The sequence below is a fragment of the Chenopodium album genome, chromosome 22 (genome assembly GCF_948465745.1).
Source record: "Chenopodium album chromosome 22, dcCheAlbu1.1, whole genome shotgun sequence".
Classification (NCBI taxonomy): domain Eukaryota; kingdom Viridiplantae; phylum Streptophyta; class Magnoliopsida; order Caryophyllales; family Amaranthaceae; genus Chenopodium; species Chenopodium album.
In genome coordinates this window covers 30,547,283-30,574,212 of record NC_137855.1, presented here as the reverse complement: position 1 = coordinate 30,574,212, position 26,930 = coordinate 30,547,283, and the positions used below count along the sequence as shown (strand labels likewise).

Below are 26,930 nucleotides of genomic sequence, written 5' to 3'. Positions count from 1 at the left end.
TAGTTTCCAGGCCGACCTATACATAGAAATAATTTCAATTCCGACATTTTACATAGAAAAAGTTACTTGATGAATTTATATTATTTTACCTAAAGATGTCAATTCAGGTAACTAGGACGGGTTCGGTGAGGTCGATCGGATACAAATCGAGTATATTTAAAATATGACTGATGCTATGTTATTATGTCCAATTGTCCATACAAATCGAAATTTAAATCGGATTTTATTCAGGTTAATTTAGAATCGAGTCAGCTTAGGGCCTATTCTCTTCAACTTATTTTCAGTTCAGTTTCGTTTAGCTCCAATAAGTTCAGCTCATTTCAGTTCTTATTTTAATTACCTTCTCTCATAAAATATTCAGTTCAGTTCAATTATATTCAGTTCAACTCCAATAAATTCGATTCAGCTCAGTTTAGTTAATAAGAATAGGCCTTAGTTGTCCTTAGGGATGTCAGTGGGCCGGGTCAAGTAGGAGACCCGCCCCAGCAGGGCGAGGATGGGTCTCAGTTTGGTGGGTGGTGGGGTAGGGATGGGGATAAAAACCAAACCCGCCATGGGTGATGGGGCGGGGTGGATTTTAAGTTATCCCCGCCCCATCGTCACCTCATACTCACATCTATATATTTTTAAAAGCAAAATTATACACTTTTATACTATTTTATAAAATAATTACGTGAAATAAAATATTAATTATAATACTTTAATTTGTAATACACTTATTTTATAAATAAAAATGTGTGTAATATTAAGAATGTTTTTTTTTTATTATTATTATAATCCATATTAATTATATAAGATTGTGTATTTGAGATACGGAGATTGGGTGGGTCTTGGGTGGGGATTACGCGGGTCTTTAGTGGGGATTAAGTGGGGATGGATATCCAAGTGGGGGTGGAGGGATGGTTTTGGAGTTGTATTTGCCGGGGTGGGGATGAGGATGAATATTAGACCCGCCACGGGAATGGGAATGTGGATGGGATGGGAATGAAAATGTTAGGTGGGGATGGTGATGAGAAGACTAACCTCCACCCCAAGCCGCCCCGATGACATCCCTAGTTGTCCCCTTATGAGTTATGACAATACCTAAATTTGTTGTCAAATCTAATTTTCTTTAATAACATTCATAAATGCATACGTACACTCTAGCCTAGGTGGCACCATTGTATAAGCAACGAGAACAAAATTGGCGAATTGGGATCGACGAAATGGCGGTGTCAATTGCTTACTCTTCTTCAACCACATTCACTATCTCTCCTTTTCAATTCAAATCCAAAACCTTTCTTTCACAAATTAATCATAATTTCATTTACCCCCAAAAATCCTGCATTTTCTCTAAATTATCAACAAAATCCCACCATTTTTCTCTCCAAAATGGCAAGAAATTCAGCCCCCATTTCGTTCCCAAGGCTTCTGCTTCATCTTCTGGTATAATTTTTATGCTTAATTGGCTATTTTTTAGCTTTATGTTTTCTTGAATTTCTTCATAGATATTGAATAGTACTGATTTTAATGCTGTTAGTTGAGTTATGAACAAATGCAGTGTTTCAATTTTAGTGGCTATTTATCTTATTGTTAATCTAGTTGGTTTATTTTGAAATTCCTTTGAATTTTGTGTATTGATTAAAAGAGAGATACTACAAGAAATATTGCTGAATTGTGAAATTTTTGGTATTTGAAATGTTGTTAATTGTTGTGCCAAGTTTATGAATTAGCATTACATAGAAGGTTGTTGATTAAGTTATAAACTAGTCCTTGGTGAATTTTCATGAACTTCCCTTGTCTTCCCTTGTTGATTAAAGCACTACTCATTAATCCCTCCATTTCTTTTTGTTTGTCTTAATTAGAATATTCCATTTGAAAAGAGACAAAAGATAATGAGTATTCATCGATGGATAAGAAAGAAAACATATTCATGTATGATCTTGTTTGATTTGTCTTGATGTGAAGTTTCAAAACATTAATTTTTAAAACAAAGTTCAACTTATAGTGCTCAAAGTGTGCATTAGAAATTGTGCAAAAAGTCAAATGGGACAAACAAAATAGAAGGGCGAGAGTTTATTTTAACTATGAATGATGAACCTTTGATATGAAGCAGAGAAAACTACTCCGTATCGTATTATACAGCTTCTATTGCTCATCTGACTTGCTCTTATGTTTGAAACTACCATGCAGTTGCGAATGCAAAGTATGCAGAGGAACCTGCAACCCGTGTGAAATTCCCTAAGTCTTTAAATATCCCTGGTTGTTCGACTTTATTGTCTTTGGTTGGAACTGGTATGCTGAGTTTTTAATATTTCATTTGCTATATCAAAATGAACATTACATGATAAATGCTAATTCTTGGAGCATCTATTCTTCTCAATTCCCATTATCTGATTGATTCTCCATCTATATCAAAATGAACATTACATGATAAATGCTAATTCTTGGAACATCTATTCTTCTCAATTCCCATTATCTGATTGATTCTCCATCTATATCAAAATGAACATTACATGATAAATGCTAATTCTTGGAACATCTATTCTTCTCAATTCCCATTCTCTGATTGATTCTCCATCTAGGAGACAACACATGAAGCAGTGATTTTAAAGCTGCCTCCTACCAACCAGTACATTGTGAATCTTACATTAGCATAACTCACAAGGGCAGTGCTTTGTTTATATCTTATTTTGAAGATGAGCAATGGAAGACCTAGCATCTGTTATAGCTTTCTACCGGTAACAATGTGGGTCTGACATTAAACATAATGTTCATGGCACGGTGCTTTTTCTTCATTCTGATTTCAAAGAAGACCTAGTAACTGTGTATAATTTCTAACCATATGTTAAATGTCTTATTAAGCAAAATTTTATTTTATAATTTCTGTAGAAGGTAGATTACATGTTGGATTGCTTGAAGCCTTTAATAATTTCTTATAATCGAAAATCACATTTTTATTCTTCTAAATTACAATTGTAGTACAGGTATGTAAGCAGACTAATCTTAAGTTGACCTACTGTAAAACCTGAATCCAATCTGCCGTTGAATCTAGATGTGCTCATTTGAAAAGGACTATGAATTTAACACATAACCATTCAAACCTTAATCCCAAATTTCAGAATTTGAAACTGACCTGATACATTCATCTGCCAGATACTGGACTTTTGAAGACTGCCAATGCACAACATTGTAGTTGCTAGCTGGTAACATATATAGGTTAATCTCACTGAGATAATGGTAGAGATCAATTCACTAAATTAATCCCCAGTTACTCACTACTGAAAAATTGGCTATTGAATTCCCAGAACAATAGCTAAAAGGCAAATCTATTATTTCTTTCTAAGCTACTAGCCCTTTGTTCATCACTTGATTTTGTTTAAAATGATTGCGTAGAATATAATGTCATCCTACTGTTGTAGTAAATAGCTGTCTCTTGTAGCAATTATGTTACTCTGTATCATACATAGCATTTCTCTAGTACAGAGGACTACAGACTGCTTTTTTGTCCAGTTCTTTTTAATGCAAGTTGAGATTCCTCTCTATCAAAAATTAATTGTTATTTATCAAGATAATAGAATGAGATCTGTCTGTGCGCTTCGGCTGGTTTTGAGTTTTATCAACTTTATTAAGTAGCCAATGTCATTTAATACTTTCCTATTTTTCTTTTAGGTGAGATGATCAACATTGTCGATTCTTTTGTTTGCAATGAAATTCAGGCTACAGGGAAAAAGTTTTTGCAATTATTGGAGTCAAAGTGTATGCAGCAGGACTTTATATGAATCCATCTATGCCCAATGGATTGAGTCCTTGGAAGGGAAAGTCAAAACCTGAAGTTGAACAGGATCTGGCCTTGTTCCAATCTATATACCAATGTAATGAAATCAATTGTAGATTGTATACTAATGAAGTAATGAGAGGGGGTTGCACAAGGTCCAATTCTAATTTTAATTATCTTATGTACAGCATCTTTGGAGAAATCATTGCAAATTGCTTTAGTAAGAGATGTCGATGGAAAAACATTTTGGGATGCATTGGATGAAGCTGTTTCTCCAAGAATAATGAAACCGACTCCTTTTGATGAATCAGCTCTTTCAACTTTCCGTAGTATATTCCAAGAGCTGTCTCTTAAAAAAGGCACTTTGATTCTTCTAACTTGGCTTGAGCCTTCCAAGATGCTGGTAAGTATATCTGTTGCACTTTGTGAAAGAAGTTTCCCCTCGTTGTTTCTGTTGAGGGTTGCTGAAAAGGTTGGGTTTTATTTGATTAACAGGTGTCTGTGTCACTGAATGGGGTACCTACAAAAGTAGATGCCACAATTGAGTCGATGAATGTCACAAAAGCCCTTTTTGATGTGTTCTTTGGAGAATCTCCAGTTTCTCCTACCTTAAAGTCTTCTGTTGCCAGTGGTTTGGCAACCACCTTGTAGTAACTGCACTGTGAAAGATTTAGTACTCTAGCCGAAACCATGATTGTAAAATTTCTGAGCAAGGGTATGTCTCAAGTGAAAACCGCATGCTGTTGTGTAAAATCATTATTTTAGTATTTGTTCATTAACAGGTTAGTCCAAATTCAGCGATCATCACTGTGCTTTGATAATCTTGTGCTCTTGAAACCCTTGATTTAGAGATTATTAGATCTCCTGATGTTGGTTTTGTTTTGTTTATTGTCCTTATTCAATAGATTTCCAAGCAGATGATTCATTTATCTTGATTTCCATATCCATTTTTCTGTTTATCTCCTTCATTGTAAACATTGGTCCACGGTATAGAAAATTAATATGCATGCTTTGATATTAAATGAATTTGATCCTTGTTTACTAATTGATTTCAATTGAGATCGAGATGTTATTCACAATATGTGTTTGATCTTATTACGACCTGCTGCTTGATCTTGTTTCAACTTTCAACTAGAATGTACCGTTTCTACATAATTATAACCTTGTGGTGGCTACACATTTCTCTGTGACAGGCTACACTTCATGTTTCTTAAAAATCCTTGTATCATTTCTGTAGTGCCTGTTGCTCAAAAACTGTGCTCTATGGCCATAAAATCCAACTTCTATCCTACTTCGTATATTTATCTTTTATATGACGAGATTGAACCTGTACGAAGTGATGATTGGACGTTTACTGTCTACTTCTGCAAATAACTGATACTGGATACTACAAATGCTCGACACTCATTTCTATTGCTTTTATACATGAGTATCTGATGAAACATCTGAAACCTTTCTGTCTGGTTTTGCTTTTTCTAGCATTTTGACAACTTCAGCCATATTCGGTCTCTTTAATGGCTCTGACTCTAAGCACATTAATGCAATGCTGAAAACGGAATTTACTTCGTTGATGGAGCAGGACTCCAAGCTACTGTCTAGCACTTGCTCTTCTCTCTTTTCCTGGACAACTGCTTTTACCTGCTCATCAGTTAACAAATTATCAATCAGCTGCTTTTAGCATCAGCAAACTAAAACTCACCTTCTGTCATGTATGTAATCTTCGTTTTTAGCTCTTTATGTGATCTTATCAAGCTTATCATTGTGCAGAGAATTATTGATGTGAGTTGCTACCACAAATACTGACATGCAACAGCAGAAAGAAGTGCTATGGAGTATTTGTGGCTGTAAATATGCTTTATAGTTTTGATGTTTATTTTAGCTTAGATTACTTCATATTGGAGTAAATTAAAACCAAAGCAAACATAGAATTGAAGGCTTACCCAGGTGACCAGCTTTGTTCCCTCCTCAACAAATGCTTCATCCATGGGCTTTTTTCCTGTCAAAAGCTCCAACAACACAACACCAAAGCTATAAACATCCCCTTTTGCTGTTGCTTTCCCTGTATCAAAGTATTCTGTGGAAATGTTTCAATATTTTGATCAACATATGACTCTTTCCAAAATTTAGCAAAAGGAAGTACCCCAAAAGGTTTCAGTACCTGGGGCCAAATAGCCAAAAGTTCCAGCAACAATGGTGGATACATGAGTCTTATCGGGTTCCATGAAAGTAGCTAGCCCAAAGTCAGAAACCTGAGCCTCAAAATTTTCGTTCAGCAAGATGTTGCTCGATTTTATATCTCTGTGGATGATGTGAGGAATACAGTCATGGTGAAGGTATGCTATTCCTCTTGCTGCTCCTAATGCTATTTTGTATCTTGAAGACCAGTCTAAAAGCTTCTTATTTTTGAATCTACCTATATTATAAAAATAATAACATTAACAGTTATTCTTCAATTTTGAGATGTTTGCTAGCAACTTGAGTTTGTATGTTCTAATTTGGATGTGATCTTTTCAAAACTTTATTTAAAAATCACTGTAAATTATGAATAGTTTCTAAAGTATGCCTCGTGTTTTCCGAAAATTTCAAACTGATAAATTAAATTGAAGCAAAATGTGTAATTTAAGTTGGTTATGAACATACCATGTAGATATGCATCCAGACTTCCATTGGGCATTAACTCATATATGAGAAGATTATATTGAGGTGAAGTGTAATATCCATAGAGAGTAACAATGTTTCTGTGCTTTATATCACCCATTGCCTCTAATTCTCTCTCAAAACCACGGTCTCGGTCTACACTACCCCTGTTAAGCCTCTTTACTGCAAATAATCTTTCTTCATTCATGCTTAGTTTATACACAGTCCCGTAACCTCCAGAGCCAATAATATCCTTGCTGCTTAACTTGAGCACCTTCTTTAACAATGCATCTGCCTTTAATGATTTTGTACTTGAAGGCCTGAACATCACCATTTTTCCACCTGTATTTGACTGTCTGTAAGATTTTTATCAGGAGAAGTAAAGAACATTTGTTTTCAAAGTTTCAGATTGTACCTGAGTAGCTGTCTTGAACTGATATATGTTTTCGCTTCCATTTCTTGTAGAGAAGAATTGATATTATGATCTTCGAAGTTACGAATGCAAGACAACTTATTGTAATGTACAGGGTTATGGTTTTTGCATTGCTCATTTGAAAACCTATAAACAGTACAAGTTTGAGAAGTCAAAAAAGTAAAATTCTGATGAGAATTTGCTACAGTCAGATCTGAAGATTATTTCAGAAGTTCCTAATGAAGTGTCAGACTGCAATTCAGATATGAGCACACAATTGAATCACTGAATTTGTAAAATGTTGTTGGTTCTCGATATCATTGGAAAGCCGAAGTTTGTTCTGAGATATGTGAACATCAGTTGGGTTACTACGTGCATACCAGAACAGTATGCATATCTTGAGATTAACCCAGAACTCGAATGTTTTGCCAAAAAGAAGGAATCGGGGTAAGGATGTAAGGAGAAAAATGTTACCTGGTCCGTCAGCTCGTATAAACCTGCTATGAAACTGTTTGGAACCAAAATTATCAGGAAGGCGCTGTGCATACCACGTTGGGCTAGACTGTTACTGATGCTGAATATCGATGAGTAGGGAAGATAAAGAGGAAAATTGGCACCTGATTTCTTCCACAATATGTATCTTTTTGAAAAAGAAAAAGTGGTGGATAAAACAAAAGAGAATGTGATTGGGTTTGATTTGTCATGAGTTTGATTAATTTTGGTATATCACATGAAGTGTAACTGTACGTAGGGAATATAACAGCAGGGTGCAGTACCTTGTGTTTGTCCTTTCGGCTTTTGTTGATATTATGAAGTCACTTTCACTTTGTTGATTCATCACCTGCATTTCATGATAGCCATAACTCATGTTTCAGATTTGCCCGTAGGGGTTTGATACGGAGTACTTTCACAATATAATCGGTTGTATCTTATACTGTAATTAATTTTGCAAACGAGCAAATTAATTCAATTCTACAATATTGGTTTGTTGGAAATTCAAGTAATGCATCTGGTTATTTTGGTTAATGACCGATTGGGTGAGTTGGCTCGACAGTCTGGACATAGCCATGTTTCTATTGGAGAATGGTTCGGGGCTTCGGGCAGGCCTCTATTTGTTTTCGTTCTCCTTTTCTCTTGTAAATGTAACCTTTTTGGCTAGGGTATTTCCCCTCAAAAAAAAAAAAAAAAAAAAAAAAAAAAAAAAAAGTAACCTTTTTGGCTTTTGTAATATTTGATCAGTGTTTTTTGGAAACATCTTGACCAAGGAACACAAACACAAATCCTAATATCTTCATGAGAGATATGTATAGTTTTTAAGCGACTCCGTCCTTTGCATTCAAGTTAGGGATGTTAGTGGGCAGGTCATATGAGACCTGCCTTATACTTGCCCAAGTGGAGACTGGAGTGAAGATAGGTCTTGTTTTACGAATGGTGGGGCGAGAACGGGCATAAAAATCATACGCATCATGGGTGATGGGCAGGTTAGATTTTAGGTAATCCTTGCGCCACCCATCCTACTTAGTACAACCCTGTACCCACATTCATATATTTTTAACAGAGTTTTTTCGGTGCGGCAGGCCACATGGTGCGGCAGGGTTACTTGTATTCTGAGTTACTTGTTTATGGAGTTACTTGTATTCTGAAGTTACTTGCATTCTGGGATTACTTGCATTCTGGGTTACTTGTATGGATTACTTGGATGGGTTGAGTAACACCTACAAGTAACCCCATACCAAAACCTCATACCAAACCAATAACACCCTACAAGTATTGACCAAAACCAGTAACACTCATACAAGTAACCCCATAATACAAGTAACACCTACAAGTAACCCCTGACCAAAACCAGAACACCCATACAAGTAACCCCAAAATACAGGTAACACCTACAAGTAACCCCTGACAAAACCAGTAACACCCATACAAGTAACCCCAAAATACAACACCTACAATAACACCATACAAGTAACCTCTGCCGCACCATGTGGTCAGCCGCATACAAAAAGTTGTATATTTTTAAAGATAAAGTATATATTTTTATATTTTATTTAAAAAATATTAAGTGAAATATAGTAGTAAATATAATAATCAAATATCATATCATGTCACTAATATATAAACACGGTCTCGCATCCAGGTCACGAGACATTGACACTTGACTTTGCAAGTATTCGCCATGTGTCACGCCATGTAGGCGAAAATTAGGTTTTATAGTGGTGAAAACTAGGTTTTATTGTCACACGTATGATGCTTAGTATGCGAATTTTGGATAGATTTTTCAATATAAAATTGATATATAGAGGTTTATTGTTGATATACTTCTAATATTTCATATATACAAAATAAATCATAATTTGTTAATAAATATCCTATAACTCGGTTATATTTCCATCCTAAAATTCGTTTTAAAAAGTTCATTAAAATAAGATCTGTTTATAGTGTATTAATTTATTTTTAAAATAATAGTGAATATTGGTAAAAGAAAAACAATAAAAACATTAATAATAACATAGATGTATTTAATTTATTTAAAAAATAGAGAATATGTAAAAATAGGTTCTAATCAGTAAAAAAAAATTTAGTTTGCTAAAAATACTTTCATTTCAGTAAAAATAGTTTAAGTTCAATAAAAATAATTTCTAGGCAATAATAATGTAGATTTCTATTTACAAACAAAACTACAAATAGTACACTACTATATAAATTATCAAAAGAGATTATAGGACCGTATTTAACATTCAAACTAAAAAGTTTATCATAAACTTTTATCAATAATCTGGGCATCGTCCGGGCACAAAACTCGTATCCTATATATAAAGTGAAAGGGCCTTTTGGGTGATAAATTTCACTATCCCCAAATTACTCCTCTCAAGTTGCAAAATTACCTTTTTTTTTATTTTTTTTTTACAATTACAGTTAAAATTTAAGAATTATTTAAAAAAAAAATTACTTCCTCCGTTCTTTTATTATTGCACCATAGAGGTTGGCACACTTTTTTATGGTAGTGGGAAAGGGAAGAGAGATGGGGGTAAAATTACAAAGTTATCCATGTAATGTAAGCATAAATTAAACAATAAAGTGGCAAAAGTAAGGGTATATTGGGTATTTGTAGTACGAACAAAGATAATTTGTTTCCTAAAATAGTTAGTGAAACTTCCTTAAAAGACAAGTGGTGCAATATATAAAAAAAATGGAGGAAGTATATCAACTACCCTATAATAACCACTCCCTTTCTTCCATATAAATTTACGTATTCAATTCCTCCCCATTAAACCCACTCTTGAATCGATTATTTTTTTCATCTAATTTCTTATATTGTACATGTGTAGCGTGTGTCTCTTAACTTGTATAAATAAAGTCGGATCTCGCAACTAAGCCACAAGATAGCGACACTTGACATTCCAGTCTTTCCCTAATTGTCGCGCCACGTAGGCGACAAATAAGAATTAATGTAGCATATATAATGTTAAGTAAGTGAATTTTGGATTGATTTTTGTAAGACTAAAATGTTATATAGAGTTTTATTATCGATATACTTAATATTTCATATATACAAAACTAGATGAAAGCCCGTGCTAAGCACGATTTTTTTATATACATATATTCATGAACGGATAAAAAATAAAATTTTGATTATTTTTCTATTGCTTGTTAGAAATAAAATTTTTTTTATTTGTTTTATGTAAATTATTATGCGACTTTATTTGTTGACAGTTATGTGGAAATATTAATAGTTGATTAAAAAAAAAACCCTATAAATATGATATTCCATTCATTGGATATTAGAACAGAATATTTAATGTTAAAAACCCTATAAATATGATATTCCATTCATTGGAGTATTGTTTTTTAAGACTTTTGTCAATAACTACCTTTTAAAAACAATCTTTTATGAAAGATTACCTAATAAAAAAACTGTTGCAATTAACTATCTATTAAAATAAAAATGTTATAAGAAACTACATGTTAAAGCAAATGATTTGTAAAAAAACTATTATTCGTCGGATTTCATCTTTGCTAATTTCTCCGGCGTTGACCACCCTCGACCGGTCACATGATAGGTGGCATTTTTGTTGGGCAATGGAAAAAAAAGTTTTAAAAGTTCACGTGATTGAGAAGTGGGTGGTCAATGCCGGAAATATTATTCAATAGTGAAAATCCGGTGAAAGTAGGGGTGCCCGTTCGGACTTTGGATTGGACATAAGCCTAGTCCATCCAATTCGAAATATATTTGGACTCTCATTTTATAGTCCAAATCCAAAGTTTTCAAAATCCAATCCAGTCCAATCCAAATTAAAATCTCATATATATATATATATATATATATATATATATATATATATATATATATATTCGGACTATTTGGAGTGGATTGGACTTAAAAAATTTGAGTCCAAATCCAATCCGAAAATCCGAATTTCAAAATTTTTAAGTCCAAATCCATCCAAATCAAAAAAAGTCCAATCCGAATAGCTTATTTGGACTGGATTGGATTGGATTTCGGACTGGAGTCCAAATAATGGACACCCCTAGGTGAAAGGGTACGTAGTCTTTTACAACATGTTCATTTTAATAGGTAGTTTCTAATAACATTTTTTTATTAGGTAGTTTCTCACAAAAAAAAAAAAAAAAAAAAAAGAGAGAGACTTTTAATAGGTAGTTTATGACAAAAGCCCTTTTTTTAATAACTTAAATCCTATTAATATGTGTAGATCTTTTTGAAACGCCCAAAATAGGATATGAGACTAACAAATAGAAAGTGAGAGAGAATTAGAGACTTAACAATTGAATCATGTTATATTACATGTTATAAATTTACACAAAGTACAAACAAACAAACAAACAAAAAACACAAATATTACGAAGTGTTTCTTCATATATATCCCGACCACTTATTTCTAAGCAAATGTAATTGGTGGGACTCGAACTCGTAATCTCAAAGTCACAAGGTGAGTTCACAACCAACTCCACCAAGCTTTGCTTGGTAATAAAATAATCTTAATTTTTTTTAAGGGATAAAATAAGCTTAATTGGTGTGTGTATAATGAGTGGGTTTTTAGAAAGTGTATATGGTATACTTCAATGTATTAGTTAAAACTTCCTTCGCGGATTTTTTTAAAATTTAAATCGTAACATTTTCTTTTTAAGGAAGTTGCATATTATTCACACCATTCTATAATAGGTATACTTTATACTCTTTTTGTTTGTGTTCAACCATTCACACATCAAATACTCATTTTATCCTTCAATTTCATATTTACCCTTGTTACCTCATTTTAATCTATTTCCTTTCTAGTCACATGGGCATTTTTATTAAAGTATTCATTTCTTAATCTTTGTGCTCAACTCAAATGGTGTAATTAAAAAAAGCAAAGAAAGTATAAGTTAGCGTAAAATATGGACACATCACAAGCTAGACATGCATGACACCAACGTAAAACATGTGATGTATGCGGAGGCGTGTTTTGTGTGTGTAAATACACCCAAAATGGTTTGATATCGTTAATACGAGTATTATTTATATATAAAAAAGGTCATATCACGTGGCGCTATCACGACAATAACAAGATAAGGTAATAAAATTAAAAAAATATAAAGTTTAAAAACATAAAACGTTATTTTAAGTTTCATAAATTTTTCGGAAGAAATAAGTACATTTTAACACGCATAGAAACAAATTAAGGGCATGTTCTCTTCAGCTTAAGTTCAGTTCAGTTTAGTTCAGCTCCAATAAGTTCGGTTCAATTCAGCTCTAATAAATTCAGTTCAGTTCAGTCAATCAGAACATGCCCTAAAGCAACATCATTCTTAACATTTGGTTGGATTAGTTTTGAGCTCTTTTGGCAAGCTATGCATCAACCTCCTCCAACTTCATTTTAGTAAAGGCAAAAATACCTTGTGACTCTTCCAACAATAGATCTTTCTTTTTTGTTGTCCCCTTCACAAGTGAAGTGGACATTTTTTCCATCTCGAGTCTATGATTTTTCTCTTTCAACTTGAGGAGCTTTTCCTGAAGCATTTCAAATTGTTTTTTCCTGAAGCAATTTATAACATAAATGGAAAAATTGTGCTGCTGGGAATAATCCCACCTTTTGAGCGTCCGCGATTAATAATCCCACCTTTGGGATTCTTTTTAATAATCCCACCTTTACCCCCCCCCCCCCCCGATCTTTTTTAACAGTCCCACTTTACTTGAAACCGGCTAACAAGGTGAACTTTGCTTAGGTGGATTTGGGTAATTAGATTTCCCCCCTAAATGATGCCAGATCATCTTTTTCTTCCAACTACCCTCTTTAATGTCTGAACGAAAGAATTCCTCCCTCATTACTCTCCTCCAGAATTTGTTTAACATCCTAAAAAATTTGGTCAGCCATTATTGAAGGTTCAACCACTTGTGTACGGTGCAGTAAAGGAAACAGCTTCCATTTTTGGCGAAATCGTGGATTGCGAAGAACTCCATTTTAGGTAAGTGTTCTAACCCTAAATTTTGCTTGAACATAGCGTAAATTTTGCTACTTAAACTCGAACCCTAAACAAGTTAACTCCTAATTGTTGATTTTGTGCGTTGGATTTCAGTTTATATGTTAATTATGTGTGCGAATTGTAGTTTGTTTGCATTATGTTGCCATTTTGTTGTTGGTTTATGTGAATTGAGTGCGAACCCTAAAAGCTAGGTTTTTGATGTGTTAGAAATTTCCTTTTATTTTTGTTTTATTGATTCTTGAATGTGCTATAGTTCCTTTTACATTAGGTATGGGTAAAATTAGCTTGAAAATGTGGCATGGAGGGGTGTTTAGGCACCTTGACAATGGGACACTGTGCTATATGAATGGGCAGGGTAAAACATTTAATGTGGATCCTGATGAATTGTGCTCTTTTTATCTTATGGAGTTGGTTATGAAGTGTGCTAAATATGAAAATCGAATTCTTGGTTTTTTATACTTAGTTCATAGATTGAGTATGTTGGATGGTTTGAGGAGGGTGACAGATGATGATAGTATGAGGGACATGATACAGTTGGCAGAGAAGTATAGGGGAGTGGAAGTGTATGTTATGCATGATGAGAATGACCCACTACCCTTTCCCTCAAAATTACAAGCATCCTCAAAAAAGTCCCAACCTAAAATAGTGAGAACAAAAAAACCAGAAATGAAGAGGGGACCACTAGTTAGATCTAGTCCAAGAAAGCATAGTAAGCCATTAACTATTGCTGAACCTTCCCAAAAAACCCCTGACAGCTCACTAAACCCAAAAAAAGATGCTCCCACAGAATTTATTCTCACTCCACCTTCCATTTCCTTATCCAACCAAAGTCCATTTAAAGTAAAATATGTTATAAACCCTAGTAGCACATCTGAATTAGGGCAGCCCCCCCCCCCCCCCCCCCCACTCTCTCTGAAATTATAGCAGCCTCAAACACAACCCCAGATCCTATTAGCACCTTTGTGTGGGAAGATTCAAGGCCTGACAGCCCTATCCCCCATTAATGATTTGATACCAGACTACAGTAGTGAGAGTGATAAAGAAGATCCCAGTTACAACCCATTAGTTGACAAAGGTAAAGGATTGAGTTCCAAGCCTTTCTTTGGAGATGTGTGCACAGATGAAAGTGAAGAGGATGTTGACTTAGATGCAGAGGAAGGTGGCCTAGATGCAGGGTTGGATGGTGGTGCAGATTTGGATGATGAGGCTTATGGCTTAGAGGAGGTGGAGGAAGAGCTTGAGAAGGAGACAGAAGAGATTTTAAATAAAGAGTTGCAGTACCAGTCAGACAGTGGGGATGAAAAGTACAACATAGCTAGGCAGAGGGTAAGGGATACAACTGAACAACTTGTTCAGGTTGCAAGGAAGATTTAAATTGAAGTAGCTAAGGGTGTGAGCTTACAGCAGGAGGGGGAGAACAAGACAGAGGCAGGGCAAACTGTAGGTGAAGCTTCTGGGCCTCAAAGTGATTATGAGGAGAGTGATGAGGAAGTAAATACACCACCAGATAGTGGTGAGGAAGATCTGATTCCTGGGAGAAGAAAAAGATTGGGACTGTTGGTGTTTAAATTCATAGACTTTGCAACCTTTGAGTGGAAAGTTGGGCAAAAATTTACAAATAGGGAGGACTTCAAGAATGCTGTAGCTAAGTATGGAGTGCTGTAGGGGAGGAATGTCAGTATTGTTGTGAGTGATAAAAGGAGATCACAGGGGTTGGGTGTCAAATGCACAGAGGGTTGTCCATTCTATGTTTATGCTTCATGGGACACTAGGAGAGCTACAATAGTTGTGAAGACAGTGAGAGAAGTCACACTTGTCAGAGAAATATGAAGAGGAATAGACAGCTAAAGTCAACTTGGGTTGCAAGTCAATATCTTGATGTGTTTAAGACAAGGCCACATTGGCCAGCCAAAGAGATTTGTGAGTGTGTAAGGAAGGCATATAAGATGCTTGTCACCAGAGACTTTACTTACAAAGTAAAATACAATGCCCATAGATTGTTACATGGGAGCATGCATGACCACTACAACAAGCTGGGAGGGTATTTGAAGGCAATAGAGGAATGCAGTCCAGGAACAGATTTGGAGCTTGTGACTGACACTCAGAAGCAAGCTTTCCCTCCAACTTTCCAAAGACTATTCATATGTTTTGAAGGTCTTAAAAGTGGTTGGTTTCAAGGTTGTAGGAAGGTCTTGGCAGTTGATGCCTGTTTTCTCAAGACCTTTTTAGGGGGTCAACTGTTAGCTGCTATTGGTAGGGACAGTAATGACCAGATGTTTCCTGTCTGCTGGGTTGTAGTTGAAGGTGAAAACAACTCTAGCTGGGAGTGGTTCTTCAAGAAACTTGCTGGTTGTTTGGAACTAGGAGAAGGAGAAGGCATCTCAGTCATTTCTGATGAGCATCAAGTATGAGTGTTATTCCTTTTCTCTCATTATTTTAGTTCCTTCCTTTTATTACTTTAATTGGTTAATTGTCTGTTGTTTGCTATGTAATTTAACAGAGTATAGTGCATAGTGTCTCAACAGTGTTGCCTAAGGCAGAACACAGACATTGTGCAAGACACATATTTGCACATTGGCACAAGAAGTACAGAGGGGATGAAATGAAGTTGTTGTTTTGGAGGATAGCTAAGTCATACAATATGGCTGACCACAATGAAGGAATAAAGAAGCTTGGAGAGTTAAATGTGGATGCTGCTGATGACTTCAAGAAACACAGGCCAGAGCTATTTTGCAGAGATTTTTTGAGCCCGGGAGCAAAGACAGATGCTATAACTTCAAACATATCAGAGACATTCAATGGATACATCATCAAGCAAGAACCAAGCTTTTACTGTATATGCTAGAAGAAATAAGAACCTCATTGATGCAGAGATTGGTGGTGAAAAGGCAAGCTATGATGAAATGCACCTCACTGCCTCGTCCAAGAATCCAAGCTAAACTAGATGCTGAGAAGGCAAAGGTTGCTGATTGTGAAGTATCCCCTTAATCTTAAACCCATTTAAATGTTAATTACTATTTAGATCAGGTTGTGGTGAATTTGGAGAGTAGAACTTGTACTTGTAGGAAATGGGACATGCTAGCCATCCCATGCTGCCATGCTGTGGCATCAACTTACTCTATTAGACAGGAACCAGAGCTGTATGTGGATAAATGCTACTACAAGGACACATACATGTCAGTGTATGCAGGTAACTAACTGCCTTTCTTGTATGCTACTAGATTTGATCCTTATCCATTTGATGTTTTAATGTATGAGTTAAATTGGTGTGTGATGCCTTTGTTATTTGTCTTTTGATAGGGTCCATTCCACCAATTTTAGGTGAAAGGCATTGGCCAAATGTGTCTGTTTTGGGGTTTTTTGTCCCTCGGGAGAGTTACAACTCGAAGACTGATCCTGCCGGCTCTGTACCTGCAAAATTAACGGAGACACCGGTTGGATGGTGCTCCGCCTCCAACGCTCAAGTTAGTAACTTGAAGTAGAGTAAAAGGTGCGGAAATTAAGGTGGGGATCTGCTTGGATTCCAAGCTCAGTTGTCTCTATCAAAGGGACGGTTTTCAATGAATACCTTCAAAAATGTGAACGTCCCCTCCAAAAGAGGGGAATCTCCCTATTTATAGGGTCATTGGGAATTGTGCCCCTGATTAGGGTATCAAACCCTAATCATTGGTGGGCTGCGCCGTTCTACGGCTTTCTCGGGATTTGGGCCTGAAGGCCGACATTTTCCCAAATATCTGGGATGACACGTGTCGGGCAGGGATGGTCCACTTTGGACCATCCTGGGGTTGACACGTGTCGCCCTCTGATTGGGCCACTTGGCGGGGTAAAATTACCCTAAACATTTGCCCCTCACAGATGTGACGTGGCAATCCGCGTGGCATCTGTGACACATGTCACTCGCTGAACGATGGTAAATTTACCGCCAAAAAATTACTGTTTAACTTCTGGGTAAATTACGGAGTTGCCCCTCCTTTCACCCTCTATATATAGCCGTTTACCCTCAGAATCTTGCCACACTTCACAAAAATTTCAGAGTAAACTTAGAATCTTGAAAGAGAGAACAGAAGTCATCCGTCTGAGTCAGGCGCATATTTGAAGAAACCCAGACGCACCAACACAGGCGGAACCGTCTACCTTCAGATATCAAATCTAAAGGTACCGTCTCTGACTCTTTCAGCTCTTTTTTCATTTTTCCGTTTGTATATATTCCTTGCAATAAATGGATTCATCACCAACACACACGGCACATCCTAGGATAGGATCCAGCCGTTCACCAGGGACGGCTGAGTCTAGGACTGGTAGTGCCGTCTCAAGGTGTTGGGACCACCCTTATGCTTGGATTCCGACCATCTGCGCGTCTGTGCAGGACTCAATGGCTCGGACTATGCAGACGGCACGAGATCCAAATTATAGGAGCGACGACTCAGGCGCACAAGCGTCTGAGGGGGAGCCGTCTGGCTCTCTGAGGGGGAGGCGTCTGGCTCTGGACACCAGACGGCTCCAGAAAGGTCCCCTCCGCGTGGCCCCCTAACTCCTCCTGATTCCTTTTTGGAGGAATGCGACCAAAGCGGGGAAGAGGACAATGACCAAGGCGGGGAAGAGGCCGCCTCAGTTTCCCTTTCTTTATCAGGGGAGGAGACGAGAAGGGTTGTTGATGTCTCTTCCTCTGAAAGCAGTGACGATCTTCCCCCGCTTGAGGATAGTGAAGAAGAAGAGAGGAAGACGTGGAAGGAGAAAGATGATCCCTTCAAAATCCACGTCTCCTCAAAAAACATTGACCTGATGGAGAAAAATCTTCCAAATTTCCTGAAAGCCCACCCAATGGGAGACGGGTGGAGTATAAGGGTGCCTCCCCCAGACGGCACCATTTCTTGGGAGGACACTGAACGCAACGCAAACGGCTACTTCGGCTGTTACGAGGCGGCGTTCAGGGCAGGTCTTCGCTTCCCCCTTCACCAGGCGGTGAAGGCAATTTTGAGAGGCTACGGCCTCGGAGTCTGGCAACTTTCCCCCAATTCTTGGGCAAACATTCTGGGGTACGTTGCCGCCTGTGAATTCCAAGGGGTTCACCCCGGCTGGGAAGCATTTGCCAAGATGCACTATCTCAGCCGCAACCCAGGCGGGTTCAGAGCGTGGTATGCTCTGTCCACACTTCCCCAATACATGATGACCTTGGATAAGGTTTCCAAATTCGACGGCTGGAAACACAGGTTCTACCTGTGCACGGCTCCCACCAGACGGGAGAACTACGAGCTCCGTCTGTACAATAAGAAGCCTGACCTTATGGGTCGGAAGTGCTGTCTTCCTCGAATTCCAGATGAGGACTTCGACAAAATAATTGAGGCTGATCTCTTCGGCCTCACAGACGCAACCCTGTCAACCGGGGAAGTAATAAAGGTTCCAAAGAACTGGATCCCAAAGAGCGCCTGGTTCAGGGACGAGTGCTTCCTAGCCGCCTGCGGGCTAGGGCACATGTTTGATAGAAGTATGCGCCTGAATCATTTCCGTCTGGGGTACTTTTGTGTCGGAAATGAATTTCTTGTTAATGTTCTAACTGTTTTCCGTCTGACCTTGCAGGAGAAGCATTAAACATGTTGCCCGAAGAGAAGACACCCAGACGGTCCTCTGCCCAGATCCGCCGAGATTTGGCGGAAGCCCATGCGCGTGAGCTTAGGGCCAAGGTAAACGCCTGACCTGCTTTTTGAGTTAACTTTCAAAGTTTCCTCACGTCGTCTGCTGACATTAAGTTGTATTTTCAGGGAGGCAAGGTGGACAAGACGTTTGAGAGGAATCTCAAACGGGCTAGGGAGGAGACCCCCGTCTCAAACCCAAGCAAGTCCTCTAAAAAGGCCGCCTCTTCTGCTACTCCTACTGCCCCGCCTGGGAGGCAAATGAGAATAGGAGGGAGGAATGAGCAGGTGTCAGGCTCTCTTGGCCTAGACTTGGCCCATCCTCTTCCTGCAACCGGGGGGCTTTCAACGGCTGCCAGCGGCTCCCGCCTGGCCGGCTCTGCAGGTAAGAATCCCTTTGAATCCCCGTCTGAGCTGGGATGGCCGCTGCGAGTGAAATCACACTCCCAGCAAACGTCGTCCTCAGACGGTCGGAACCAGATAGGCGCGGCTTTAGTAACCCAATCTGATGCTGATTGTGATGCAGATCAATCGCCTCGCTGGCCAGACGTCCAGAAGCATGCCAGGGCCATGCTGGGTGCTGTAGGCAAACGGGATAAGGATGCTATCCCAGGGATTTAGACGTTCAATCTTGAACGCATCGTCACCCTTCTGGCTGAGGTAGTACACAACCAATTTTTTTTTTTTTTTTTTTTTTTTTGTTTTTTTTTTTTTGTTTTACACTCTTTCCCGTCTGCATCCCTAACCTTTATTTTTTGTAGGCCTTGCTGCGGGTAGACGGTCTCAAGCGCCCTTACACCCGCAAACGGGATGAGGTAAGACGGGCCAAGGAGTCCGCCTCCATTGCCAATGATGTTGCTTTCCATTCAACCATAATTAACGACCTTGAAACTAAAGCAACCGAAATGACGCAGGCGGCCAAAATTCAAGAGCTGGAGGCGGCACTGCAGACGGCCAACCAGAGGGCCGAGGCTGCAGAGGCGGCCCAGAAGCAGGCGGAGGTGGATCTCCCTAAGCTGAAGGAGGACCTCCAGAAGGCCCAAGAGAACCTCCAGGCTCTTCAAGGAGCTTCTTCAGAGAATGCTGATCTGAAGAAGAAGATATCCCAGATGGAGGAGGCGGCGGCTAAAGCTCAGGAGAACTTCCGAGCAACCCTCCAGGCGGAGCAAGACCGTCTGGTTGCTGAGATGGCCGCCGATAATGAGGCCATGATGAAGATCGCCTGGGATGCCTTGAATCCTGGAAAGGATTACGGCGTCTGGGCCCTGGCTCACAAGTATGCTGACGAAGTCGTCTACTTGCGAGAGAGAGGTGAGCCAGAGCCTGAGTCCTTCCTCGCCTGGGCTGAGACGGAACAACCGGAGCCTGAAACTCCAGAAGCTCCAGACGTTGAAATCCTTGAGGAGGGCGAGAGGAACCAGGAAGGGCCGCCTGCAGGGCAGTAGCTTCAGCGGCTGTGCGCCAAGCCTTAGTTTTTCTGCGGCAGTATGCCAAACACTTTGTTTTTCCGGCCTGCGTGCCGAGTATATTTGTATTTTTGCCGGCTGAGGAGCCGGGTCTTGCAAACAATATTTGATAACAATTGATCCATCCAGCCGTTTGGTTGGACGGAAATCTTTTATGAATGCACCGACTGAGTCGGTTTTATTACTTTGCGCTTGTGTTTGAGCTTTCAAATTTTTGCATTTCAAATTTCTCCGCCTAACTTATCAAAAGTATGCGGCTGGTCTTGCCCCTGGACGGCTGTGTGGTTGGTTTCAAGTGAAGCTGATTGATTGACTTGGGAACGTCTGATGCTGCAAAGAGCATGATACGTTCGTAAGTCAATCAATCACAGTAGTGATTGCCCCAAACCAAGTACACAGCCGTACATTAACAGGCGATTCAGCTTCTAGCTAGACGGTGTTGCCCGTCTGAGCAGAATTTAAATAGCCGTTGCACAACTCTTTTGCCCCAAATGAGGATGTGTACAATTTAAAAATAAAAACGCTAAGTAAGAAATGCAGCCGGTCCCCGCCTGATGTCCTTAGACATCCGGGTTCCGGAACTTGCTCTTTCCTTAGACAGTTCAGGTCAGACGGCTATGGATGGCTGATTCAGCCGTCCAATTGTGGCCGTCTGCATTGATAGGGTAGGGAGGCAAATAGAGCCGCCTGACCCTTCATGGTGCAGGAAGGCAAATGCCGCCTGGGGGCAGGAGGCAAATGGCCGCCTGACCCTTCATGGTGCAGGAAGGCAAATGCCACCTAGGGGCAGGAGGCAGATGGCCGCCTGACCCTTCATGGAGCAGGAAGGCAAATGCCGCCTGGGGGCAGGAGGCAAATGGCCGCCTGACCCTTCATGGTGCAAGAAGGCAAATGCCACCTAGGGGCAGGAGGCAGATGGCCGCCTGACCCTTCATGGAGCAGGAAGGCAAATGCCGCCTGGGGTGTTTGCAATCCAATTATACATTCAATGTCCTTTTGCCCCATTGGGAGGACTTGTATAATTTTCGAAAGTAATCTAAGTAGGAACTTCAGTCGGTCACCGGCTGATGTCCATTGGACATCCGGTTGTCGAAACTTGATCGTTCCTTAGATTGCTCAGGTCAGACGGCTATGGATGGCTGATTCAGCCATCCAATTGTGGCCGCCTGCATAGGTACGTAGAGTAAGCAGGTTGGCTTCTCTCTGCGACGATTGCACCCGGAGGGGTGTCGCCGGACGCCTTTGTCCATGTTGGGACAGGCGAATTTAGGTCGAAGTAGCCATCCGGCCATAGGCCTCTGGTCTTGTTATAGACCGGCTGTGTAGCCACTAAGCGTTTCTATGCTTAGCTTACTTATCTGGCCATTGGCCTCTTCGTCAATCAGACGTTAATTCAATTTTCAAGTGTCAAACTCAGAAAAACAAACAGGTGACCCGTCTGGGTTCCGACGGGAAACAAAATATGATAACAGAAAGCAACTTCTCATTAATGTGCTTCTTGTTTACAAAATTTACAAAATCTCAGAAGTAGTATTTTTTCAAATTATCTACATTCCAAGTTCTAGGCAGGCGCCTGCCGTCTGGAGTTTCCAGGCGATAGGTGCCGTCTCTTACTTCTTCATAAATCCGGTAGGGGCCTTCCCAATTAGGAGTTAGCTTTCCAAGCTCATTAGCCCTACCGGTTGCCTCCATTTTCCGTAACACTAGGTCGTCCACTTTCAAGGGACGCCTGTGTACTCTCTTGTTGTAGGCTCTTGTCATTCTCAGACGGTAAATCTCATGACGCAAGGCGGCATTGCCCCTACGTTCTGGAAGTGAATCCAATGCCAGGCGCATTGCCTCCCAGTTTGCCTCTTCATCATATAACATGACTCTGAGAGTCTGCTCATAGTGTTCAATGGGCAAGACGGCTTCAGCACCGTAAACCATGAGAAATGGGGTTTCTCTGGTTGACCCCTTTGCTGTTGTCTGGATGGCCCATAGGACATGGATTAATTCCTCAGCCCATAAGCCACCGGCTCTTTCAATTTTCTTCTTTATGCCGTCTGAGATCAGCTTGTTGAAGGCTTCAACTTGGCCGTTTGCTTGGGGACGGCCGACTGATGCGAAACAGGTTGAGATCCCTTGATCTCCCAACCAAGTTTTTAGCTGAGGCGTCTCAAACTGAGGGCCATTATCAAACACCATGGACATAGGTACCCCATACCGGGTGATGACATTCTTCCAGATGAAGGAAATGACGTCTGATGTCTTGATATTCTTTACCGCCTCAGCCTCTACCCACTTGGTGAAGTAATCCACAGCCACCAAGATATAACGCTTACCGCCTGGTGCAGGCGTGTAAGGACCTAAAATGTCCATGCCCCATTTTGCAAACGGAATTGGGCTATGGATGACCGTCAGATCAGTAGCCGGGCGGTGAATAAGTTTGCCAAATTTCTGGCACTTGTCACATTTTCTCACCAATTCCTTGGCGTCTGCCTCTAGAGTAGGCCAAAAGTATTGCCGCCTGGCTCTGACGGCTAGAGATCTGCCGCCTATGTGGGAGGCGCAGAACCCCGAGTGCAAGTCTTCGAGAACTTCCTTCCCCTTCTCTGGGGTTACACACTTCAATAGAGGCTTAAGAAACCCCGCCTTGAAGAGTTCTCCATTTCTCAACTCAAAGCTTGCAGCTCGCTTTTTCAGAACGGCTGCCTCCTGTGGCGAATCAGGGAGCGTGCCGTCTGAGAGGTACGCCCGGATGCCATCCATCCAGGTGGAGCTTCGGTCTAGGACTCCAATAGGATCTTCAAAGATGCTTCTTTTTTCAAGTACTTCCCAGAAGACTGACCAAGGCGTATCATGGCAGGCGGAAGATGCAAGCTTTGATAGCGCATCCGCCTGGTTATTGTCAGACCTGGGCACTTGATTCAGCCGGAACTCCTCAAGTGACCCAGCCTCTTCTTTGACCGCCTGAAGATATTTGATCATAGCCGGGTGAGTTGCCTCATATGCTCCCTGATACTGGCTAACGACCAACTGCGAATCTGAGTAGGCGTCAATTTTTGTTGCCCCTGCCGCCTTACACATACGGATTCCGGCTAGCAGGGCTTCATATTCCGCCTCATTGTTCGAGGCCTGAAAATTGAACCGTAGTGCATACTCATATCTGTCCCCTTCAGGAGACTCATAAATTACGCCTGCACCACAGCCGCTCTTCGTAGAACTCCCGTCTACATACACTTTCCAAACCTGATCAAGATTATCCGGAGCCACCGGACGGGTCATTTCCACAATGAAGTCGGCAAACGCCTGACCTTTCACTGCCTTTCTTGGTTCGTAAATGATTTCAAGACTTTGCATTTCAATAGCCCATTTTAGCATTCTTCCGGATGACTCCAAGGTAGACATTGGCCGCTTGAGTGGCTGGTCGGTGTAAATTACCACCGGATGAGCCAGAAAGTAAGGCTTCAATCTTTTGAATGCCATGTACAAAGCAAAGCCAAATTTTTCAACCAGGGGGTACCGGAGTTCAACATTTTTAAGAACATGGCTAATGAAGTAAACCGGGAGCTGAACACCGTCTCGCTCCGCAAGGAGAACGGCACTGAGAGCATGGTCTGAGACGGCCAAATACATATACAACGTCTCCCTAGGTAGAGGACTGACCAACCTAGGCAGAGAGTGCAAATGCTCTTTTAGCTTCTGGAATGCCGTCTCAGCATCGTCTCCCCATTCAAACCTGGTCTTCTTCCTGATTGCTTGGAAGAAGTAAAGGCATTTGTCACCTGACCGGCTGAGGAACCTCCCCAAGGCGGCCAGGCAACCAGTCAGCCTCTGGACTTCCTTGACAGAACGGGGTGACTTCATGTCAATTACCGCCTGTATCTTTTCGGGGTTAGCCTCTATCCCCCTTTGATCAATCAGGAATCCGAGAAACTTCCCAGACTCAACACCAAAGACGCATTTCTTGGGGTTTAACATGACCTTATGCCGCCTGAGGGTGGTGAATGTTTCTCGGAGATCAGCAAGGTGATCCGCCTGTTGCTTGGATTTGACTATCATGTCATCAATGTACGCCTCCACATTCCTCCCAAGTTGATTGATGAAGACCGTATTAATCATTCGTTGGAAGGTGGCAGACGCATTCTTCAAGCCAAACGGCATCACAGTATAACAGAATAACCCCAAATCAGTGACGAAGGCCGTCTTCTCTTGATCTTTTTTCCAGAGGGGTATCTGATGGAAGCCGGAGTAGGCATCCATGAAGCTCATCAAGGCGTGACCGGCTGTAGAGTCGACCAGACTGTCGATCTTTGGAAGCGGGTAACTGTCCTTTGGACACGCCTTGTTGAGGTCTGTGTAATCAACACACATGCGCCAGGTCCCATTCGGTTTCTTAACAAGGACCACATTGGCCACCCAGTCGGGGAAATTGCAGGGCCGAATGAGCCTGGCGTCTAGCAGCTTTTTGATTTCGGCAGCTGCCGCCTGACTTCTTTCCTCGCCATGGTTTCTTTTCTTTTGTCAGGTGGGCTTCTTTTTGGGATCCACGGCGAGTTTGTGGACAGCGAGATCCGGGCTGACGCCTGGCATCTCTCCCACTTCAAAGGCAAAGATGTCTTTGAATTCTTTCAGCAGAAGGTGCAAGTCTGCACCCAGGGCAGCATTAGCAGCCGTCCCAACCTTCACCGTCCGCTCTGGACGGTTGTCGTCCAGAACGAGATCAATGTGTTCTCCAGCCGGTTGGGGACGGAGCTCGTCTGACCGTTCGCCGGCCAGTGATTGCTATTTTTTCTCTTTTTTCACCTCCACCAGCAGAGGCGCTTTTCTCTTCTTACCAACGGCTGGTGGGGCAGGGTTGGCATCCTTGACAGCGTCAAGGTCTATTGGTTCCTTCCCTTGGCCGTCTGAGGCCACAGTATCTTTAACGGCTGAGAGATAACACTCCCGAGCCGTCTTCTGATCCCCGTTCAGGGAACCAACAGAGCCATCATCCCGCTCATACTTGACAAGCATGAGAGACGGGATGATCACCGCCTTGGTTTCGTTGAGGGTTGGCCTACCAAGGATAATATTGTAGGCGTTCAACTCCTCCACGACCAAGAACCTGACGACAACATGCCGTCCCTGGCCTTTTTCTCCCAGCCGGATGGGCAAATCAATTCTGCCGGCTGGGTAGACCATCCCACCCCCAAAACCAACTAAGGGGTGGGTAACCGGATGCATGCTGCTGGTGTTGTACTTCAGCTTCTGCAGGCACCGGAGGCTGATGATGTCCGACGAGCTGCCGGTGTCAATAAGGATCCGTCCAACCAGCTGGTTGGCAACCTTACATTCAATGACGACCGGGTCGTCATGCGGACGGCGGACGCTGCCCCTGTCCTTCTCAGTTATGAGGACGTCTGGGAAGGTAGAGGAGGCAGACGCCTGCTCATCATCATCCTTGTCCATCTTTCGAAGATGGCTCTTGGTGCCCCGGATGGTAGGGCCACCACATGAAAATCCGCCTGCTATAGTGTAGACCGGATCCTTATCTGTATCCGAACTACTAGCCGGCTGGGTAGCCTTGGAGGACTGACCCCCGCTCTTCTTTTTTGCCCCGACTGGGGACTTAGAAATGTAGGACTTTAAAAGCCCTTTGTCAGCCAGACGGTCCAACGTCCGCTGCAGACTAAAGCAGTCGTTGGTGTCATGGCCAACCTCCTCATGGAACTGGCAATATTTATTTTTGTTCCGTGACTGGACGGAGCTCTTCATTGGATTCGGCTTCTCAATGGACAGCCGGTCCTTTACCTCCATGAGGATGGAGTTGCGGTCTTTGTTAAACTCGTACTTGGGGACGTACGGTTTAACCTCTTTCTTCTTCTTCTGGGACGGCTGCTCAGAATCGCTGACCGCCCAGACTTCTTTTCTCTTTCCGCTCTTTTCTTTTTTATTACCCGGCTGAGCTGGCCGGATGTCTCTCTATTTGTCAGACTTCTTGGAGTCTGACTGGCTACCAGGCGTGCAGAGGTCGGTAGCCTGTATATAGCTTTCCGCCTCCCTCAGGGCCGCCTGTAGCGTAAATGCCCCTTTTCTGACAAGGTCGAACTTAAAAGCCGACCCGTCTCTCAGACCCTTGAAAAAGTCTGTGAATGCTACCTCGTCAGACAGCCCCTGGATCTGTATTCTAACCAGGTTGAACCGCCTGACATAGGCGCGCAGCCCTTCTCTCTCACCCTGCCTAACGGTGCTCAAATCAAGGCTCGTTTTCTTGGCAGGGATGTTCATTGAGAAGTTGGTAGCAAACAAGAAGGCTAGCCTCTTGAAGCTATCAACAGAACCGGCTGGTAAGTTGCCAAACCACTGCTGGGCAATGCCCTTCAGTGTAGCCGGGAAACAACGACACCAGGTGGCATCGTCCCACCCCTGTAAGCACATGAGGTTGGTATATGCCATCAGGTGGTCTTCCGGGTTGGTGGTACCATCATAGGTGCCCACCAAAACATTCTTAACCTTGGTCGGCTGAGTCGCCTCGGTTATATTGGCTGCAAAGGCAGACGGCTGTTCGCCTAGCCTCATTA

General features: G+C 41.3%; 3 protein-coding genes across 4 annotated transcripts; 2 read left to right on the top strand and 1 right to left on the bottom strand.

Moving 5' to 3' along the window:
- Window positions 1–1,135: 1,135 nt before the first annotated feature.
- LOC145604601 (fatty-acid-binding protein 3, chloroplastic-like) lies at window positions 1,136–4,561 on the top strand. Its single transcript, XM_081660502.1, has 5 exons — window positions 1,136–1,425; window positions 2,173–2,274; window positions 3,699–3,854; window positions 3,946–4,160; window positions 4,253–4,561. Exons 1-5 carry the CDS (start codon window positions 1,206–1,208, stop codon window positions 4,406–4,408), a joined length of 849 nt encoding a protein of 282 aa, XP_081516628.1. The 5' UTR covers window positions 1,136–1,205; the 3' UTR covers window positions 4,409–4,561.
- Window positions 4,562–4,757: 196 nt separating this feature from the next.
- On the bottom strand, window positions 4,758–7,652 carry LOC145604600 (receptor-like serine/threonine-protein kinase At1g78530). 2 transcript variants are annotated; one of them, XM_081660501.1, is made up of 6 exons: window positions 7,281–7,652; window positions 6,810–6,953; window positions 6,398–6,736; window positions 5,916–6,170; window positions 5,698–5,816; window positions 4,758–5,395 (listed from the first exon to the last, which is right to left on the bottom strand). In XM_081660501.1, exons 2-6 carry the CDS (start codon window positions 6,943–6,945, stop codon window positions 5,177–5,179), a joined length of 1,068 nt encoding a protein of 355 aa, XP_081516627.1. In that variant the 5' UTR covers window positions 6,946–6,953; window positions 7,281–7,652; the 3' UTR covers window positions 4,758–5,176. The 2 variants fall into 2 exon arrangements, with proteins under 2 accessions (XP_081516627.1, XP_081516626.1); XM_081660500.1 differs by having other exon boundaries at window positions 5,698–5,831; window positions 7,281–7,649.
- A 7,463-nt stretch (window positions 7,653–15,115) lies between these two features.
- LOC145604162 (uncharacterized) lies at window positions 15,116–16,134 on the top strand. The gene is made up of 2 exons (XM_081660111.1): window positions 15,116–15,694; window positions 15,790–16,134. The coding sequence occupies exons 1-2, from the start codon at window positions 15,116–15,118 to the stop codon at window positions 16,132–16,134; spliced, it is 924 nt and encodes a 307-aa protein (XP_081516237.1).
- Window positions 16,135–26,930: the final 10,796 nt, after the last annotated feature.